Raw genomic sequence first — 22,168 nt, forward strand, 5'->3', positions numbered from 1 at the left:
TTCTTCTTTTTGACATTTGACATACCTTATCCCAAAATGGTTATATATAACTTCAGTAAAACTGTTTGACCTAGAGTACATATTTGACATTTCAGAGCTCATTTCGATCTTGATTTCTAGCCAACTCCTCGTGTGCAGCGTTGTTGATGTTTTTAGCTGCTCTAATAGCTGATTTCATAGATGTCTCAATCCAAGCATGAGGGAAAGCTGTGTGCTCCCCAGCAAAGTGGACCCTGCTTTCACTTCTGAAGAGCTCCTTTGCGTACTCTATGTGTTGGTATGGCGCGAAGAAAGCAAAGCCACCCAAGCTGTATGGATCAATGCCCCACCTTTTCACCACCACCCCAATGCAGAGGTCCCACACCTGCTCACCATGAATCTTCGCTAAATCTCTCAATGCTAGCTCTTTAAGGTCTTCATCGGTCGCACCTTGTAAAAACTGGGCGTCATCAGCCCAGGTGTAGGAAGCCAAGAGGACACCAATTGTTTGATTTCTTGGGAAACTGTGGCTGGGGTAGTAGATGTAACGAGAGGGCCGGTCTGTGATACTCTTTCCTCCATGGATGCCATCGTCCACCCAGAACTTCCTCTTGAAGGTGAGGATGATTTTAGTGGAGCATTCATAGTGGACAGCCCTCAATGCCTCCATTTTCTGGGTGGAGAGAGGTGGGTTGAAATCCAGGAAGAGGGCAGCTTTGGCTGTGGTTGTTACTAAGACGGCATCGCCAGTAATGTATGTCAAAGCTGACTCGCCCTTTCTTCTATATGACACAGTTACACCCTCATTTGACTGGCTGATGAATTTGACTTTGGAGTTGAAGAGGATGGGGCCATTAATGAAAGAGAGAAAAGCTTTGGGGAGGAGATCTGTCCCACCAGTTATTTCATCATACCTTAAAAAACAAACAAACACAAAAACACGAATGTCAGCCTGAGCTTTTGTACAGAATCAGTGCAAAGACCTTAGGACCATGCAGTGGTGACATAAACAGTTGAATTTAAGAGGAAATTAGTTAGTAGTCAGCATTTAGGAATAGGGGAACATTTCGCTACCTAGACGTGTAAGTAAATTATATTTACCATCACATTTCTTCGTTATTTACTTACTTTGATGTTACCCTATTCATGTTCAATTTTACAGTTGTAGTATTTTGTGGTGGGTGTATGACAGAGACATGGTTATAACCTCATATTTGTTTCCAGCTTGTTTGTTTTTAGTCTCAAATGTTACATATACAGCAAACTGGTTGCTTCCTTTGTGATTAAATGTTACAACATTAAACTAAGCGAGTAGCTGATATGAGTATAATTTTCAACAGGAATTATGAGAGATTCCCTAAGAATTTGCTTATAAGTAAATCCAATCAAGGAAATCCAACTACAACGTTGTACTGGGTCAGGATTGTGAACAAAACAAGAACAAAAATAAGATTTGATTATTCTTTCTTTGCATTGTTCACGACTACCATCACTTCCTTTTTAAGTCTAATAATCTTACGTTGTGCTATCGCTGACATCATTCTCGACGTAGAGCATCTCAGTCAGAGCCAGATGCATCATGCTCTGTTCATTCAGTAACTCTGCAATCATAACCACTGCCTCTGGACTTAAACCACCTTCCTCTTTCAGGTACTCCTATAAAAAAAGAAGGTTGTACATGGTCTTTTAGTAAATTTATTTTTTTTACATTGTCCAATGAAGACCTAATATCATAACAGACACTATTTCAGAAGATGATTCTGCACTTTACCTTCACTGAATAATGGTCATATTTCTTAAATGCAGCTTTGCATCCATGGGCTTTAATTTCGTCTCTCACCTTGAAAGAAAAGATACATACAAAAGTTATTTCCAGTGGTTCTGTATGCAAAGTCAGAGCACAGCTCATTTAGTATTGCAATTTTATATTGCAATATTAATAACACGTCATCCAATAGAGTCGTTACAGGAATGGAGTCTGTTCCAGTTGAGTCTTGGTAAAACACTGGTACACCATTAGGAGCCTACAACACCTACAATTTTATTAAATATTTAATACCTACAAACATGAAGACAAAGCATTGCCCATTTGAATCTTAAAAAACTCAACAGCTCACATGTTAAGATTTGCATTTAACTGGTCCTTGAAAACTGTCAATTTGGTACATTTTCTTTGGCTTCTTGTGCATTTTAACCTTTAAGAAACTTAAAAAAAAATCTTTTGAGCTTTTTTGCCTTTATTTGAGAGTATGAAGTGACAAGAAATTGTTAACTTTAATTTTCAGTAACAGTGGGATAACCATGTGGAGTGTGTGTCTGCATGAATAAGTCAACACTTGCATTTAAGGCTTAGAGTCCATGGAGTGCATAAATGCATTAAATTAATATTTTATAGGACAACTGCTGAATCTGTTGTATTTTTAATAGACAGCTCTGCTATGGTATCACTCTGTATAAAAAGTGCCATGAATTCCTCCTACATCTTTACCTACCTTCTGCAAAGCCTGCCACAACAGTTCGTCAGCTGATTTCCCCCTCTCCCTCTCTGGCAGTTTATAATTCAGGATGTCGGGGTTTGCTGTCACTGCGTATGTCCTCGTCCTGTTCCGTTCATTAACCAAGTAAAAAGTGTTGGAGTCATACATGATGAATGGATTCAGCTTGAGCCCCATTTCTTTGATGTACCAGCGGATGATCCTGTTAAAGCATGAGGTCATTCGCTTGTTAATGTTTATAATGCAGTACAAAAACTGGTCCTTTGAGAGCAAAACTTGACAATGTTTGACATTCTTTTACTCACTGGTGGTTACTCGGTATCCTCATTGCACCCAAATCAGCATACCAGCCATTTTCTTCATCCCTGTAGGTCTCCACCCTTCCTCCCACACGAGGACTAGCTTCTATGATGGTTACCTTAATCAAACAGTTCAAGAGAAAAAGCAATAAACAAAAATATTGTGGAAAATATATACTTTTGCTGTTCTATCTTGGAACATCTAGAAACATACCATATTGTTATAAATCCAGAGAATTAGACACTTGTAATGCTCCAGGAGTGTTGTACATAAGCCATTAGGACTTTATTTATAATGAGTTTAAATGAAAGCTAAAAAAATATGAGAAAGGTTGATAGGTAATTGTGTTTGTTCTTGTCTGCAATCACTCTCAAATCACATTCTGATCTCAGAAGAATCTTAAAAATGCCTCATCCATGCCATTTCACTACTGTGCACCTTTTTGTTTTACAGAAACATGAAGTCCAAAGACGTTTGTATCAAATTCAGACATGAAATTACTTCTACTAGGGCCCAAAACACAACTTATGTGATTGATAACGTTTGTATGATTGTTAGCAGGCTCTTAAAAAATATATTTAAAGAGAATATTTACAAGAACTTTTTACCAGAGCCTTTCGGACCACTGCAAGACCGGACAAAATTTAAAATATTTATATATAATATAAATAGCAGATATAAGAATTCATTGTCTCAAGAAAATATTACAAACTAACTTCTTATCCTTCTGGATCCAGAATCTCATAGTGTGAAGTAAGCAAAATTACAAAATTCTTGGGATTTGTGTTTTGGGGTTGGAGATGATTTTCATATAAAAGAAAATTGCATTGACTGGATACAATAATTAGGCATGAATAAAAAAAATGTGTTAAATGTTTTTGTCCTTTTAAAAGTAAGGGAAGATTTTTAAACACTTTTAAATATAAAATGATGTCATTGGAACAGATGTATTCTACTTTAAAAAGAAAACATTTTCTTGCACCATTTTTTAACCTGCAGATGGCAGTGTTTGCATTCACTGGATGGACAACATAACTAGGCATACACATATTCAAATCTTGCATGTACCTTGTGTCCTGCACCTTCCAATAGCTTGGCAGCCGTCAGCCCAGCGATCCCAGCCCCAACAATAATAACATGATGAGACTTCTTGATCTGAGGAAGGCCAGTCTTCACTGTGTCCATGAGCTGATAATTATCGTCATCTTCCAGACATTTAGCCAGCTCTTCATTCATGCTGGCAACAGCAGCAGTGGGATACAAAGCCAACAGCAGCACACTGATGGCAAATGAATGGACTGAAGATAAAAAGAGATTTTAAAACATTTATGTTATGAATAACACATAACATACATATTATACGTATTATATTACATTACATATTACATAATCCATATAAGTAAATTTAAGTTTGTGGAGTTACAATTTCAGTTACTAATAACTTTGAGCTATAATATATGATGAATGTGCAAAAAACTTATTAAAACTAAAAACTTAAAGTATTTCTATTTCCCAATTCTCAAATTGCATAGAACAATATTCTTGTATGAATCGGTGTGACTAGGTGAATGAGGTAAATCCAGTAAAAAGCTTTAAGTACTCAGGTAGAGTAAAAAAGCACTATATAAGAATCACTCCATTTACCATTTTGATAGTCATATTGACTTCCTGGGATTATAGAATGTCAACACCAAGTGTTTCAGGACACCACGTGGTGCACATTTTAATGATGATCACAAACTCAACAAAGAACAGCAAACTATGCAAGAAGAGCTCTGGAGCTCGGAATCATTACACATTTAAAAAAACAAACAAACATTACAGGAGTTTTTACATTTTCAAGACCAAAATTAAAGATTGCACCAGAATTACTCACAAAATTTCCACTTGGCAAATTGTGGCTTCATCTCACTTTGCTCAATGGTTTTCCTTATATCTTTGGCAGCAAGTAAAGAACAAGACGAAAAACTGAATTAGAATGAGAAATAGAAACTGGGATCAGGACACAGTACCTTTATCTTTCATCTTCATATTTGTGAATTTCAAAAAGAGGAAGCATTTATATCCCAAAATTTTACCACAGCAGCTGTAGTTTTACTTTCACTTCTGCCAGTGCTTTGTAATACCGCTGATTTTTTTATTCTATTATCAGAGAAAATTCATTAACACTATTTACAAAGAAATGTTGTGTTCTCTTTTCTTTCTAAGGACAGGAGAACACAACTATTCATATCCTATGTGATATCCATCAACATAAACCCACATACATGCTCAAATCCTGAAAGAACAGACGGGAGTGCAGCAGATAACTCTAACCCTTGGAAAAATTCCTCAGATACTTTCACTTTTCTAACTGCTTTATTGTTTTTTTTATTTATCTATACAAACTGATACATTTGGTGCTGCATTTATCTAATCCCTATAAATATTTTGTTTTACTTTGTGATAAAAAAAAGTCTAGAAAGTCATTTGTAATCATCTTTTAAAAAGCATAAAAAATATGAAAAACCTGCACACATATAATACAAGTATTGTTTTTACCAAGCAGAAATAAAACTATATCACCGTTTAAAAGAACTTGCTAATCCGATTTAACTCTTGTCTCCTCCTTGTCATTCACTTCAGTTCACTCCTGTTTATACTACTCACCTGACTGCCCCATCCTAAAGGACAGGCTTGCCCCGCCTCTTTTGAAAATGAGGCTTCAGTTTTGGTTTCAGTTTTTCCCTGTCTCGTGCGGTCAGATGATATACATCCACTGTTTGGGTCCTATGATGAGAAAAATGTAACTTCCTTTAAATCTTTTATCATTCTGTCATTTGCTAAACAAACGTCTTTCCAGAAGTCACGTGTTTTCAGTGGCACCACATGCAGGACGTATATCTTTGAGCAGGTTTGATTATTACAAAGAAAAAAATGAGACTATAGACATTAACTTTGTGTAACATTGCCACTTTATTGTGTGAAAATGCTACATCACAAAAAGTCTTTGATACAGATACAGTTTTTAATAATATATCTCTATCACCACTAATTTACCAAGGCCTTTTATATGAAAAGTGAGTAGTACAGCACAAAAAAGAGATCAATTAACAAAAGGATAAAAAGCTGTAAACTCTGAAACAATAATATTTAGTATTGTCACTTAGCTAATTCATGGAAACGATTGGTTTGTAATAAGTACATAAGTGGTTTAAGGATCCTTCTTTTGAAGATTGTTGAAGACTAAATATGTCAGACCCTAGAGTTCATCTCTTTTTCGACATTTAGCTGACTCTGAATTCAGCAGCACAGCTCTGTTAATGTTTTTCGCTGCCCTTATTGCAGATTTCATGGACGTCTCAATCCAAGCATGAGGGAAGGCTGTGTGTTCACCAGCAAAGTGGACACTGCCTTCACTTTTAAAGAGCTGCTTAGCATACTCTAAGTGTTGGTAGGGTGTGAACAGAGCGAAGGCACCAAGGCTGTAAGGATCCATGCTCCACTTTTTCACCACCACCCCAGTGCAGAAATTCCAGACCTGCTCACCGTGAATCTTTGCCAAATCGCTCAGAGCCAGTTCTTTGAGGGCTTCATCACTTGCACCTAGGAAGAGTAGTGAATCATCACCCCAGGTGTAGGATGCCAGGAGGACACCAATGGTTTTATTTTTTTGGAAACTGTGGCCTGGATAGTAGATAAAACGAGTAGGCCCGTCTGTGATACTCTTTCCTCCTCGGATACCGTCGTTCTCCCAGAACTTGTTGTTAAAGGTGAGGAGGATTTTAGTGGAGCTGTCATAATGGACAGCCCTCAGTGCCCCCATCTTTTTGGGGGACAGAGGTGGGATGAAATCCATAAATAGAGCTGCTTTTGTTGTGGTTGTTACTAGGACAACATCAGCCTGAAGATCAGTAAGAGAGGACTGTTGTCCGGTTTGGTATGATACAATGACTCCTTTGTGTGAGTGACTGATACGCTTGACTCTAGAGTTCAGGAGAATAGGGATATCAAGGACAGTAAGAAAGGCTTTGGGGAGAAGATCAGACCCACCAACAACTTCAAAGTACCTATAAAAAAAGAGCCATAAAAATAACATTTTATTATTATTGCAGTTAATATCTGTAGGAAATTATTTACATGTACAGTTTCTACAATTCCATTTTTAGGTTCTAATGAACTGCTCAGAGCAGGCAGAAGCAAACTTTATTGCGTGTGTGTGGCTGTTGGATCACATTAAATGTTTGTATCTCTTCTGCTGCATGTTCGAACAAGTTCAGTCATCACAATGCTATGGTGTCGTGCTTCGTGATGATAAGTGCTCCATACCTTGCGGCAAAGGTAAGGCCCTCATGATAAACATAGTGAAGCGCTTACGTAAAAAGAGCAGGAAATATCAAAACAAGTCGTGCCAAATGACTGTTTAACTGCTCCGTGTCTTCTGGATGTTATTATTGTTTATTGATATGCTTGCATGCACTGGAAACTCATAGATACTTTTTTATATTCTACATAAAGACATGAAAAATTGCAGTTGCTGTTTGCAAACACATAAGATACATTTTATATTTGAAGCCTTTGCTGCTATGTTAAATGGCTCAAATGATAAAAAAGCACATTTAAGCTATTATATATTATTACATTAGTTTTTTCTTGGATTAATCATGTGTGTGACTGTCTCTTTTTGTGACCAAATGGTAGAGAAGCACTCTTAAATTTGTTGTAAGCTCTACTTGGGTGATAATAAAGACATTTTAATTATGTTTTTACACATAAATGTAAACATGAAGAAGGTTTGAGGAGTTGTCAGGCCCTACTTGGTGCTGTCACTGATGTCAGTTTGGTCATAGATCATCTCACTAAGTGCAGTGTACATAAGACTCTGTTCGTTGAGCAGCTCTCCAATCATTCTCAATGCTTCGGGGCTCAGATCTCCTTCTTCTTTCAGGTACTCCTATTTGCAACAAACAATTACATTTTGTGAACTCAGGATGTACATTAATATCATCTGATTAAATGTTTTTGCTAGTTTTACTTGCACTGACACACATTTGTGCTGTAACAGTTACAACCACCTCTTTCAGTTTTGTGGTTCATGGTTAAAAAGTAAAATGACGTAAGTAATTTTTTATTAAAATAAATATTTACTAATGTGTTTTTACTAGTTTATGTTATCCATATACCCTTATTTGTAATAAAATGTGGTAATCATTTAAATGTTTAACATTTAGAAATGCCAATGCAAGTACTCTGATTCTTCAGAATATATCCTCATCATTCACTTAGTCAACCAAGACTGTTCTCATTTTACCATTCATTATCTCATTATGATTTATACCTTCACGGAATAATGGTCATATTTTTTCAGTGCAGCCCAGCAGCCATGAGCCTCCACCTCATCCTTTACCTACCAAAAAAGGAGAAAGAACAGTTGTTTATATGGAAAAAGTCCAGAACCTTACTTAGTGCATTGATTCTTTTTGCAATGAGCAGTCAGAAATGTCCATGTTAGTCTACAATATACTTTCATGACTGAAGGAGCAGGTGCAGTTGGTGAAATCAATTTTAATTTCTTGCTTTGACTTTTCAGAATATCTTCAGTCAAAACATTTGTCATGTTACATAGTGTTGAGTAGAAAATGTTTAAATGCATTTGAGTGTGCTTAATTTAGTTTAACTGCTTTAATGATTTGAACAGTTTAAAATTCAAGGAAACATACATGTTCATGCATCACTAACCACTCTGAGATTCCCCTTTTTTGTGCTAGTGGTCAGTGACGTGTTATGTGGTCAATAATGATGAAAAAGGGTTCCATTTTTGCAAAAGTTGCAAATTGAATAACTGGAGGAATTAGCTACTGTATGTTTCTCCATCCAACTCTTTTATGCCAGAGATGTTTGACTCGCTTCCTTTTTTCTCACCTTCTGTAAAGCTTGCTGAAGGAGTTCATCTGCTGACTTCCCTTTCTCACTTGGCCACACATTGTACCCAAGAACATCGGGATTTGCTTGTGCTTCAAATGTTCTTTTCCGCTTTCCATTAACATGGTAAAAGGTGTTAGGATTATCCATGATGAATTCATTCAATTTGACCCCTAGGTCATCAGCAAACCATTGCACAATTCTGTAGAAAGACAAAGTCAGTGGTAGCAGAGTTAGATATATATGATCCCAGATGTTAAAGATAAGGAAAACACATGTTTGCGAGGTTTTCCTTTTGATTTAATGCACGCCTTCAATGGATTTAATCTGTATAGTTAAAACTTACCGGTGAAAACTTGGGATCCTCATGGCCCCCAGTTCAGCATACCACCCATCTTTTTCATTTCTGTAGGTTTCAACCCGTCCACCAACGCGACCACTTGCTTCTACAATAGTTACCTTGACAACCACATGATTTAGAATTAGAAACACAATAGTACCACTAGAATAATGAGTGCAATGCAAATGTTTATCCATCATAACAGATGGACTTTAAGATGAATTGTTATGGTTGTTATGCATATGTTTTATCGGTTAAGTAAATGTTTACACATCTGTGTAACAGATGAAATTCCTGGTTAGTTTTCAGAAGGAGTAACAAACCCTTTGGAAAATAACAAGCAAATGAATGATAAAAACAGCCAAACACTTGTGGAGAAAAAAGGATGGTGTTGTAGTGTTTAGGAAATATCAGTATTAATGGTATTTAGGAAATATTAATAACAATATTGTTATTGCTTCTACTGATACAGCTATTGTTAATGTCTTGATGCATGCTCACACATGTCTGTAAATCTCAAAAGGTTGATTCTGTTTATAAGATTGGGCAAACCTGAAGTCAGCTGAGACTGAAGAAGTCACTTGGATGAGTGATGAAATGTTTCTCCCACTGAAAACGCTACGTCCAGATGAACAGAATCAACCTTTTGGGAACTATTGTTAATGTTTTTGCTGCTTGTTATGTGTCATTGCTTTCATTATAATAATCATACTGATAATGCAGTCATCTTTGTAGCCTCTATTCTAACTACACTTGCTAATGTTTGTTTTATTATTTACCATTTATTTACCATTAAATATTTACCATTACCATTTACCATACCACAAGTTTTTTCAAAAAGGTCTCAAAGACTTTGGAGTCAGACCTGTTACAGATCGTCAACTTTTCTTTAATGTCAGGTGTGTTTCCAGAACCACTAAAAACTGCTGTAACTAAACCTATACTGAAAAAGGACAATCTTGACAAGACACAAATGAACAACTACAGGCCGATCTCAAATCTCCCATTTTTAAGTAAGATCATTAAAAAAGCAGTTTCTCAACAACTCAATTACTTCTTAAAACAGAATAACTGCTTTGATGCCTTCCAGTCAGGTTTTCGATAGAACCACAGCACTGAAACCGCGCTGACCAAAGTGTTTAATGACATATGTCTGAATACAGACAGTGGAAAAATGTCAGTCTTAGTTTTACTGGATCTCAGTGCAGCATTTGATACAGTTGACCACAACATATTACTCAAACAACTGGAGAACTGGGCAGGTCTTTCAGGAACTGTACTAAACTGGTTCAAAACATACTTAGAAAACAGGAAATACTTTGTATCAATATGTAACTTCATATCTGAGCAGACAAGTATCACATGTGGAGTTCCCCAAGATTCCATCTTGGGACCCCTTCTGTTTAACATTTACATGCTCCCACTGGCACAGATTATAAAGAACAACAAACTAAACTATCACAGATATGCAGATGACACACAAATATATATCACACTGTCATCAGGAGACCTAGACCTAAACTTAGAAAAACACATTAAGACAATAACAAAATCAGTTTACTATCACCTCAAGAATATTTCAAGGAAAAAAGATCTGACGTCTCAACAGGACCTGGAAAAACTAGTCCATGCATTCATCTTTAGTAGGCTTGATTACTGTAACAGCATCTTTACAGGTCTACCTAAAAAATCAGTCAGACAACTACAGCTCATTCAGAACTCTGCTGCTCGAGTCCTCACTAAGACCAAAAAAGTGGACCACATTAGTCCAGCTCTAAGGTCTTTACACTGGCTGCCTGTCCGTCAGAGGATAGTGTTGGGTCTAAACTCAGACCCCGCTGTATCCAGGACTTATTTCCGTGAAAGAAAAACAAGGCAACAGCGATCGATCGATTTACTTGAAAGGGAGGCCTCGTCGGTATCTCAGCTCATTACGAATGACCCCGACGATGGCCTCCTCTCGGTGCCTTTTTTTGAAAAAGCTCCCACAATAAACAATAGTTTACAACAGGTACCTCCCCTCGTAACTAGGGATGGGTACCGGTATCCAGTGACATTATGGCACCGGTTCTGACATAAACGGTAGTAACCATACCGAAAAGCAGCGCACATTTTGGTGCTTTTTTTTCCTTAAATGTCATACACTTTGGATTCTAGCCAATCATATTACCTTTGTGAGCGTAGTAGGCAGGCCCAGGTACATATGTTCTTTTAGAGCAGAGCTACAGATTAAAAATGCCCAAGGCGAAGTGGTCAAAAGTCTGGCTGTACTTCACAGCAAAAGATGCAAACTGAGCAGCCTGCAACAAGGCACACACTTTGCAAACCTGTAGCTACAATCCACTGCACAGCACTCATTTTGCAGAACTGTAAACAAAACTCACTGCTTTACACTCAATTTCCAAATGATCAACGCACTGCTAGGAGAGGAGGACGAGGAGGGGGGAGAGGAGGACGAGGAGGGGGAGAGGAAGGGTAAGAAGAGTAAGAAATAGAATTGCTGATTACATCAGAGCTACAATAGTGGACCATGTAATCAACCGTGGAATGACCCTGAGGGAAGCTGGCCAACGGGTCCAGCCTAACTCGAGCCGCTACACTGTAGCAAGCATCATAAGAACATTTTGAATTGAGAATCAGTTAGTACAGTCACTTTGCACTTTGCCAATATGGCGATTGCAAATAATAAATAAATAAATAAATAAATAATAAATAATAATAATAATAAAATAAATAATACTTGTAAATAAACACTTGTGTTTGTTTTGATGTGTGTGAATAAACACAAGTACTTGAAGTTTGGATCCCTCTGTGCTTACGGATCTATGACAAAAGTTTGAGCTCAAACTGACATGGCCTACCTTGTGCACAGTGTTGTGATATTTTGATACCATGGTAGCATTTACAGGATATTGTTTTGTAGTGATATTATACAGGAGAACTGTTACTCAATAAGGCCCATTTACTAGTTGTTTTTCTCTTTCTCTGTGACCCAAGAATTAATGTGTAAGACTCACAGGCTGGTACCTCAAGGTCGAAAACACCACAGAGACGAGACCACTTCCTTACTCCCATCCTCCCTTCTTTATCTCCTAGAAAAGAGCTCGTTAAAGGCCAGGTGGTTTGTTTCAGAATTCACTAATGAAAGAACTCTGTATTCTATGTCTAGGAGTGTATTTTGCTGGGATGATCATAAATTGTAACTGAAGAGATAAACTACACAAAGGATACTTCTTTGCTCACAAGGCAGGAAGACGTTTCCTTATTTGGTCTGTACCGGTTTGAACTGAGAACCTGCTGACACACGAACCTTTTTTTCCTCTATATAAGCTGTTTTGTACTAAATAAACCTTTGAGTTGGTTTGGGAAGGCAACCTGAAGCAGTCTGTGTTTCCTTGTTCTCCCAAGCTACTCCCGGCGCTGTAACTAACCCGCTGAACGGCATACCTGAGTGTTACTTTGAATAATTAGGAATCTTATAAGGAAAGGACAAAACTCTGCTTATCGGTGCTCACGCCTTGGAGGGAAACCGGGACGGAGATTTTCTCTTCAATTTGGTGTCAAGAAGTGGGATCGCTGACGAAGGTAAATATGCGTCTTTCATATTTATATAAAGACCGTATTATACCTCTCTCAGTGATCACCCATAAAAACGGGATATGCTGATGCAAGTTTCACTTAGTGATCCAGAGAGATACACTGACGACTTCTTTAGTCCCCGAATAAGCTAAATTAAAAGCAGAAAGACACAGGAAGTTGCCTGTTGTATTGCGAGAAGTTGCTCGTTAAGTGAGAAGTTGCTCACCCAAACAAAAATTGCTAGCAATAAATTTAAAGTAACCTCAGCTGTGCCACAGCAAAATACTAACATAAATCCTTCAAAGCGTGTAAACCCCTCTGGAAATCACTGAACATGGGTCAGAATAATTCAAAGACCACAGACAGGTCCGAGAAAAAATCGAAATCAACTGTAAAACAAAAAAAAAATAAAATAAAATATAAAGTTTCAAATAACGGCTCAGTACGCCTCCCACTTCCGGTCACGTGCAACTCATGTCCGCGAATCGGTGAAGACTTCCATGATTACGTAACCAGAACATGCGGAAGTACTTACGTGACTGACTTTGTTTACAACTTAAAAACTGTAAGTTCAATGCATTCTAATTTATTTCCGGAGCCCTATCCCGAACGATTATCGCCAGAAAACAGGTCAGTAAAACCGAAGGCCAGTGCAGATACTACCACGAAAGCTAAAAGTGTTAAGATAATGTTGAATTTTGATGTTGAAGGCTCAGAGGAAAGTGAAAAAATGATGTATGCAGGATCACCTGCTCCAGCGCAGCAGGGAGATTTCAGAAGGAAAGATAAGAGTAGAGATGTGTGTTTTTATTGTGGAAAAATAGGACACTGGTTTCGTGAGTATCGATTTGCAGTCTCCGGCAAAGCACGCGCGCCTCGACCACAGCACGCAGTACAAGTTCCGGCCACTAGGTGTCAGCGGAGCTCTTCCAGTCAAGGTAACTGGCAACAACGGGAAGCACGCAATACTGGCTCCACATCTAAGCAGCCTTACAATCCACAAGGTAGACAAGCTAGAGGTGCAAATTTAGCTCAGTTTTCCAGCAGCCGCAGACACCCAGAGCAAAAATGAATTTGTGTATTTAATTTAACACAAAGTGTGAAATGTTTGCTGACACTGATAACAGCTTATGTTTTCTCTGCCCTTTGCATCGACATGATGGAGAAGGAACAGACTCTGTGTCAGCTGGACGCCTCAGCAGAGAATGAACTCAACACCTTTTTGTCTGGTATTCCACGACACACAATGTGCCAAAGACGTGTTCAAAAACCACTGCCAGGTAATCCCATATCTGGGAGCCACACTTTTGTTTCTCTCACACTGTTCAACAACATGATAACTGCTCACACAAGTGAAGGTCAAACAGTGGTTTTGTCACATAACTCAGACATAGGTTACGATAACTAAACCATGTCGACACATAGATCTACCTTATACCTTATATTGGCTTTATACCTAATCACGCACAGCTCATGAAAAACAACAAGCCAGTATATGTCAAGCAATGTCCCATTTCCACCGAAAAAGCCGCAGCTCTAGATGTCATCATAGGAGATTTATTGACTACAGGAGTAACAAAGCCCACACTCCTGTCAATTCTGTGCCAAAGCCTAACAAACCTGGCGTATGGCGTTTCAAACAAAATTTAAGGCAAATTAATGCAGTCATTATGCCTTCCTGTCGTTCCAGACTTCGCAGGATATTGACATACATTTCCATCCACATTTTACTGTGGTGGATTTGTGTTCCGCCTTTTTCTCAGTACCTGTGCATGAAGACACAGCCGTTATTTGCATTTACACATAGAAATAAGCAGTACACTTGGACTCGTTTGCCCTAAGGCATGATGGACAGCTCTGCTGCTTTCTCAATGGTGGTCCGTGCTACCCTGGACAGCTTTACTCCTCCTGAGGGCTGCACCCTGATCCAGTATGTGGATGACCTCCTCCTCTGTGCTCCGAGTGAGGAACTATGTCAAACTGCTACACACATGCTTCTCCAGCACCTCCAACAGACTGGCCACAAAGCATCGGCAAAGAAAATGCAGTACTGTCAGACTTCTGTTCAATATTTGGGATTCACATTGTCTCACGGAAAACGTTCCATGACTGCAGACAGGGTCAAAGCTGTGACCTCCGTCCCTCGGCCCACTACACAGAAGGAAATGCTGTCCTTCTTAGGCATGGTGAACTATTGCAGACAGTGGATACCAGACTGTTCTTTTCATGACCACATTCTGCGTGACTGTTGTGAACCTGCACAGATGTACTGGCCCAAGAGCATGGCAGTGGCTACCGTCCAGTAGCCTTCTATTCAAGGTGCTGTCCGTGGTTGTTCAGGAATGCCGGCCTGCCTGAGGGCAGTAGCAGCTTGCTCTATCATGATAAGGGACTGCGAGAAGCTCACACTCTCACATGACACTATTCTACACACCAATCACCAGGTCACGACCATTCTAGCAAACATAACTACACAACATATGCAAATCTCACTATAAAAGCAAGCAGCACACCTGATTCGCCAGCACATTTATTGATCCTATGCTGTGTTCTTCTGACCGACAGGATGGCTCAGACAGGCTTGATGTTCATGACTGCATGACGCGTATACAGGAATCCACAGCACCACATCCAGATTTAGAGCAAACACTTATTTCAGACTCAGCCACGGTTTATGTGGACGGGTCCTGTTCAAGGCCAAATGACAACTCATTTCTTTGTGGCTATTCAGTGGTGACATTGCCTGACATCATACTAGAGGCTCACTCATTACCATTTCACTCAGCACAAAAAGCAGAGCTCATGGCTTTAATACGTGCCTGTGAGCTACATTTGGATAAGCATGTGACAATTTACACAGACAGCCGCTATGCGTTTGGCGTTGTACATGACTTTGGCACATTGTGGAGACAAAGAGGATCTGGATCTGCTGATGGAAAACCGATTGCTAATTCTGATCTTGTGCAAAGACTTTTGCAGGCTATACAGCTGCCATCGGCCATTGCAGTTGTGAAAACGAAAGGACACAGTACAGCTGACACAGACGAAGCAACAGGTAATGCCCTAGCAGACGTGACAGCCAAGGCTGCAGCTGCATCACAGCTCCCACCTCCACAGGAAGTATTATCTGTGCCCGTACAGCTGCCACTTGTTACACTCCCAGACTATTTAGACACAAATGTTGATTTAAAATTCATACAAGAACAGGCCTCTGCATGTGATTACACCTATTGGGAGAATAATGACTGTACCTTAGATGACAAGGATGGCCTATACAAAATCTTGAGGGTTTGATTGCCCTCCCATCTTCCCTGCTGCCAGTCCTTGTCCGACATTTTCACGGTGAGTCATGTCGGACAAAGAGGGGTAATAGGGGCAATAAAATCAAGATCAAGATTTGTAAAATCAAGATTTATTTGTAAAATCAAGATTTGTAATTGAGAAAACATTGCATGCAGTAAAAAGCATATTAGCAACTTGTTTAACATGTGCACGAACTAATGTAGGAAAACCAAAAGCAAAACATCAGCATTTACCACAACCAGATTTTCCATTTCATACATTACAAATTGATTTTACACACATGCCAGCACAAGGAAGCATCAAGTACTTACTGGTAATAGTGGATCAATTTAGTAAATGAGTAGAAGCTTATCCAACCTCAAAAGAAACTGCAGAAGTAGTCTATCAAAAGTTGAGCAATGAAATAATACCCAGATTTGGAATACCTCACCAAATTAACAGTGATAGAGGACCTTCATTCACATCAGAAGTAATTCAAAAGTGTGCTAAAACTTTAATGACCTGGATCAAATTACTTCCTCAAGTCCTCTGTCAGATTAGAATGACTCCATCTGCAGTAACCAAATTATCTCCATTTGAAATAAGACTATTTCCAACACCATGGTCAGCTTCCAGAGGGGCACCGCTATTAGAAGGTGATGTAGATATTGCATTGTCCGACTATGTCTACAATTTGGTAGAAACACTGAATAATAACTATCAGAAAGTTTGTCTCTCCCAGCCTCTCCCCTCCACAGTTCCACCAGTGGAGACCAGGAGATGCGGTGTTGGAGAAGTCACTAAAACCAAGGACACTCTGGGAGGCCGCGCGTTTTCCAGCCCCCAGGCTGTACTGGCAGTGACGAAGAACCAGCATCCTCACAGTCGGACAACCTCAGTGGATTCATGCCAGCAGGGTTAAGACCAGCCCAATCGGACCATCTCAGGCGTCGGATCAAGTAGACGACATCTCCGGCGGGCCAGCGCCCGGATCCAATGTACATACACACACGCAATTACTGATTAACACACAACGCCTGAAAGAGCCAAGACTCAGAGCTCTTTGATCCTTCACGTGAACAAGAACAAGGTACTCAACATCCAGCAGGAACAGAAAGCCGAGAGTACCACATGATGTCTAATCTGATAAAGCTAGACTCATTCCATCCTGATAATGGAGAAAATGAAATGCCCATTGTCATCATACGACGCTTATACAATGTCTCTCGAACCTGGGACCAGGCCAGGAGACGACTGAAGAACTGTGTTTTTTCTTATATATTTTCTTATATATTTAGGTTATTTATCATATCTATCGCATTAACTTTAGGATTTTTCTTTGCTATTTTGTTACGTTCCCTAAAATTAGTAAATGGCAACATAGACGCCACTAATAAACCATTTTATGCACCCCCGAGAGCAGGAGCTAACGCCTGGTATGAAAATGCCAGAATAGCCGCTCGTGACTTAGGAAACAGTAACTGTTATGTCTGTTCAAAAGGTAACCCAGAACAGGTTATAGTAGGATACCCCATATCCGGTTTCCCCCTCACTGAGGGACTAGAGAAAATCGGTGGAGATAATGCTCTCCTTAAAGACACTTTACAGTTGACTCTGAGCCCTCTCGATTGCCTACTTAGACACACACACACACACCAACTAACCCTGAGACTCCATTAGGCGAATTATTGAAGTTATCTAATGACACCGCAGGGACCTGCGCCCCAATGAAACGCCCTAAGAATAGGTTAAAACCCTCACTGCCCTTAGGACAGATCCCTCTCCATTTTAACACTAGTATGATATGTCTGCGCAGACTAAAGTTAACTGGCCCAGACACCCATATAGATTATACAAAGGATAACTATACATTTTTCTCTGACTCCCCAGGTGCACGCTGTAATGAGACATGGCTAGCTGTCTCTGTGGCTGAAGTTTTATCATATCTGGAGGAACATACACACAGTTCAAGTTCGAGCGGAGAATCGATCATTGTTCCCCCAGAAGGTGTCTTAAATGATACTGACTGGGGGGAGTTAGTTAAATCACACATGGTCACGCGCCTAACTAGAGCAATCCCTAACGGTTATTGGTTGTGCAATAATACTCTTAGATTAGCTCTACCTGTTAATTGGACCGGTACCTGTGGTCTAGTAACCGTTGATGTATGCTGTACTTTCATTCCCAATAATACCGCCCCAACGGTTCATTCACACAAGCTATGAATAGACTTGAAGCATTGCAGATAGAACTAATTGCCAATACAGGCCACGGTCAGTGGCTAGATAAGTGGCTACAGGACATGTTTGGAAAATGGAAGGAACTAATTGTAGCCTTTGTAACCTTGCAGCATGTTTTCGATGATTATTGTCTGTTGTGTGATACCATGTATACGCTCTCAGGATTTTTTGATATTAAGCTTGCTCGAAGGACCAGTTACATTTATGACTTGTTTTATGTTTATGATTTGTCTTTATATTATGTTATTACGTTCTGTCTTTATACTATGTTATCATTTCATGATAAAAGGGGGGAACTGTTGTGATATTTTGATACCATGGTAGCATTTACAGGATATTGTTTTGTAGTGATATTATACAGGAGAACTGTTACTCAATAAGGCCCATTTACTAGTTGTTTTTCTCTTTCTCTGTGACCCAAGAATTAATGTGTAAGACTCACAGGCTGGTACCTCAAGGTCGAAAACACCACAGAGACGAGACCACTTCCTTACTCCCATCCTCCCTTCTTTATCTCCTAGAAAAGAGCTTGTTAAAGGCCAGGTGGTTTGTTTCAGAATTCACTAATGAAAGAACTCTGTATTCTATGTCTAGGAGTGTATTTTGCTGGGATGATCATAAATTGTAACTGAAGAGATAAACTACACAAAGGATACTTCTTTGCTCACAAGGCAGGAAGACGTTTCCTTATTTGGTCTGTACCGGTTTGAACTGAGAACCTGCTGACACACGAACCTTTTTTTCCTCTATATAAGCTGTTTTGTACTAAATAAACCTTTGAGTTGGTTTGGGAAGGCAACCTGAAGCAGTCTGTGTTTCCTTGTTCTCCCAAGCTACTCCCGGCGCTGTAACTAACCCGCTGAACGGCATACCTGAGTGTTACTTTGAATAATTAGGAATCTTATAAGGAAAGGACAAAACTCTGCTTATCGGTGCTCACGCCTTGGAGGGAAACCGGGACGGAGATTTTCTCTTCACACAGAGAAAGCAAAAGCCAGATATGGAGATGACTTTTACACACATTTCTACACTCCTCTCTGTGTGCGTGACTTCCTAATCACAACGGTTTCTAACAACATCCTGGTAGTCTCCCCCACACCCAATGTATGGTTTACCATAGATAACAAAGTGAAGCCATACAAAGGGCGGGAAGCTTACCAAACATCAAACAGACCTTCACAAGGATGTGCTTGTGATAAAACACTACAGCCCCACTCAGAACCTCGAGAATCTGGGGAGGGGGACAAAATAATTCCTTTCATCACAGAGTTAAAACAATGTAGAGATGGTAAGCATAAAAATGACAAACATTTAACAATTCACTTTAACAGATAGACTTTAAAGTTCTGATGCTGGTCTATAAAGCTCTGAATGGTTTAGGACCAAAATATACCAGTGACCTCCTGACCCAGTATGAACCTTCCAGATCCCTCAGGTCATCTGGATCCGGTTTTTTATCAGTTCCCAGATTCAGAACCATAAAGCTGCATTCAGCCTTTATGCTCCATATATCTGGAACAAACTCCCAGAAAGCCTCATATCAGCTGAAACACTCAGTTTATTCAAATCCAGGTTGAAGACTCACCTATTCTCAGCTGCATTTGAATAAAACATCAAATCCACTCTTTTAAGCTTAAATTTCAAAACTTACATTTTAACTACTGATTTTATCTACTGTTTTTTAATCAATTCTAATCATGCTTTTTATTTGTTTTAGTTTTTAATGTCTCTGTAAAGCACTTTGAATCACCTTGTTGTTGAATTGTGCTATATAAGTAAACTTGCCTTGCCTTACCATTTATCTTTTATTGATCTACTTTATTTGTACTACAACTACCAAGTTTTATGCAAAGCTTAAAAACATGGGCTGCTTTTTTTGCTCCTCCTGAGTGGAACATTAGCAACTAATGAACTATTACTTTATCCAAAAAAATAGAAAAAGAGATTTGGAGAATTGAAGTGCCCAATGTTATATTAAGGCTTTGACACTGATGGTGGTCGTCAGCCATGGATGGTTATTGTGAATATGGTTTTTGATGAAAACCTTTGCTGTGAATCTCATGGAAATAGTACAGAAAAAAGAAAATGGGGAAGTAAAGAATCATGATACCAATTCATGATACCAAAATCCCCATAAAGGTGATGAAGGTGTTTTTTTTAAAATGTCATAATTTTACACTGTTAGAAAAACGTAACTTATGTGGGATTTGCACTTTTTTTTGTTTTCTTACAGGTTGTAAATCTTCAGAAATCTCTTTGATTTGACAGCTAACATTGCATTTAGATTGTCATTATATTATATTATTCTTATTATCAGGATATATGTGTGATACATGTACCTTGTGTCCTGCATCTTGCAGTAACTTGGCAGCTGTCAACCCAGCCATTCCAGCTCCAACAATAACAACATGATGAGATGTATTTATGTGTGGAAGACCAGCCTTTGCTGTCAGCAGCAGTTCATTATAGTCTTTGTCCTCCAGACAATCAGCCAGATGTTCCTTCAGCCTGGCAGCTGCTGTGTGACTGTGGTACACAGTGAACAGTAACACAGTGACAGCACCTGGAAACACAGTGAAAGGTCAAATATTTCTTTCCTTCTTTTAAAACAAGAGGAAAGAAATTTTTTAAGCAACAGACAAAATTGCTAAATACTATCGAATCAAAGTCTAGTTGAGTAACTATTTGATTGCATCACAGACATTGTCTCATTATGTCAGTAGGCTAGAATAACCATTTTTTAACCCCAAAAGAATGGGTAAGGTTCCTCCTGTCACAGTGTCACATGTGTTTTATGGAAAGTCCAGAAAATGACTTCTGCTGAAGTAAGAATGGAGTGATTAATGTGAATGAAACCCAGAAAAAAACAGAAGTAGAATACTTTTCAATCATTGCCGCAGACAGGAATGTGTTTGAGGAACTGAAGAAGGGAATGTGCACGTTCAGCAGATTGAGTATTGTACTTTCCAACATATACTTTACAAGACAGATACCGGGATTCACAACTGCCTAACAGAACAGGTTTCTTGCTGTTGAGCAGCCACAGCCTCAGTCAGGTAAGCGATCACAATGAATTCAAATGAAATGAAGCAATAAAGGAAAAAAAATGTGAGGTTAATTTAGTACTCACCTAAGTTCCATTGGACTTTATCCATCTTAGTTATTGTTGCTATGTTCTTACGCTATTTGAAAAGACAGAAGAGGAAGAGAAAAACACAATGAAAGCTTGTAGCACTACTTTCAGTCTTGGAAAGTACTGAGTTCTCTTTCAAATGAAATAAATCATTCCCCCACCTAATCCCCTGCTTTCCCCTGAAACAATGCATAATAGCTTCAATATCTGAATTTGATTTAAACAAATGTCATCTATCTATTTATCTGTCACAGTCCTCAAGTGTGTCGCGACAATTTTCCTCCCGCCACTTTGTTTTCTCTCGCTCTTCCTTTTCATCAGTGTGCTTGCTGCTGTGTGTGGGTGTGTCTACATACCTTACAGGGGCAGGATCCTGCTGGGATATCAGCCCTATCCTGGATGCACCTGGTTCAGTCAAGCACTTGTGCTCTAACTGCGGAGTGTGCGTCACTTGGTGGAGATGAGAGATTCTTTTCAGGAGAAGCAGAGGACTCTGATTCATGGGACCTCCCTTCTGTTGAATTTCTAAATAATGGACTTTTTAACTGACAACCTCAGAAAGATTTTGTAAATAGCACATCACACTTACACTGTAAATAAACTCACTAAACTAAACTTGCATCTTTGAGTCATGAATTTGAGTCAGATGATTCATGACTCTATGTATCAAGTAAGTATACTAAATTCTTACCTGTTAGGAGCATAAACATTACATGCACAGCTGGAGTCACTTGAGGTGAACAAGCATCTTATGCAGTGTTGGTCAAGTTACTTGATAAAAGTAATCAGTAACTAATTACTGATTACTTCCCCAAAAAAGTAATCCCGTTACTTTACTGATTACTTATTTTCAAAATTAATTAATTACTTAGTTACTTAGTTACTTAGTTACTTTTTAAAAACACGATTTACAACATGA

General features: G+C 39.0%; 2 protein-coding genes across 2 annotated transcripts; both read right to left on the reverse strand.

Moving 5' to 3' along the window:
• Window positions 1-4,681, reverse strand: LOC146673678 (L-amino-acid oxidase-like). The gene is made up of 7 exons (XM_085402307.1): window positions 4,651-4,681; window positions 3,843-4,072; window positions 2,780-2,892; window positions 2,472-2,676; window positions 1,751-1,819; window positions 1,499-1,635; window positions 1-893 (listed from the first exon to the last, which is right to left on the reverse strand). The coding sequence occupies exons 1-7, from the start codon at window positions 4,679-4,681 to the stop codon at window positions 92-94; spliced, it is 1,587 nt and encodes a 528-aa protein (XP_085258433.1). The 3' UTR covers window positions 1-91.
• A 1,257-nt stretch (window positions 4,682-5,938) lies between these two features.
• On the reverse strand, window positions 5,939-21,271 carry LOC146673679 (L-amino-acid oxidase-like). Its single transcript, XM_085391111.1, has 7 exons — window positions 21,247-21,271; window positions 20,456-20,679; window positions 9,022-9,134; window positions 8,676-8,877; window positions 8,092-8,160; window positions 7,571-7,707; window positions 5,939-6,823 (listed from the first exon to the last, which is right to left on the reverse strand). Exons 1-7 carry the CDS (start codon window positions 21,269-21,271, stop codon window positions 6,016-6,018), a joined length of 1,578 nt encoding a protein of 525 aa, XP_085247237.1. The 3' UTR covers window positions 5,939-6,015.
• Between the last annotated feature and the right edge of the window lie 897 nt (window positions 21,272-22,168).

Source organism: Rhamphochromis longiceps, linkage group LG3 (genome assembly GCF_057381845.1).
Source record: "Rhamphochromis longiceps isolate RC_006_pf linkage group LG3, R_longiceps_female_GT1.1, whole genome shotgun sequence".
NCBI lineage: Eukaryota > Metazoa > Chordata > Actinopteri > Cichliformes > Cichlidae > Rhamphochromis > Rhamphochromis longiceps.

Bases quoted from the DNA above. Each gene is read 5' to 3' on its own strand.
- LOC146673678 (XM_085402307.1), bottom strand. From the start codon at position 4,681: ATGAAGCCACAATTTGCCAAGTGGAAATTTT. The intron at 1,820-2,471 runs GTAGGTAAAGAT...TTTTCTTTCAAG, and splicing joins TGTGGCAGGCTTTGCAGAAG to GTGAGAGACGAAATTAAAGC. The intron at 894-1,498 runs GTAAGATTATTA...TTGTTTTTTAAG, and splicing joins GATGTCAGCGATAGCACAAC to GTATGATGAAATAACTGGTG.
- LOC146673679 (XM_085391111.1), bottom strand. From the start codon at position 21,271: ATGGATAAAGTCCAATGGAACTTAG. The intron at 9,135-20,455 runs GTACATGTATCA...GTGGTTGTCAAG, and splicing joins TGCAAGATGCAGGACACAAG to GTAACTATTGTAGAAGCAAG. The intron at 7,708-8,091 runs GTATAAATCATA...TGTTGCAAATAG, and splicing joins ATGACCATTATTCCGTGAAG to GAGTACCTGAAAGAAGAAGG.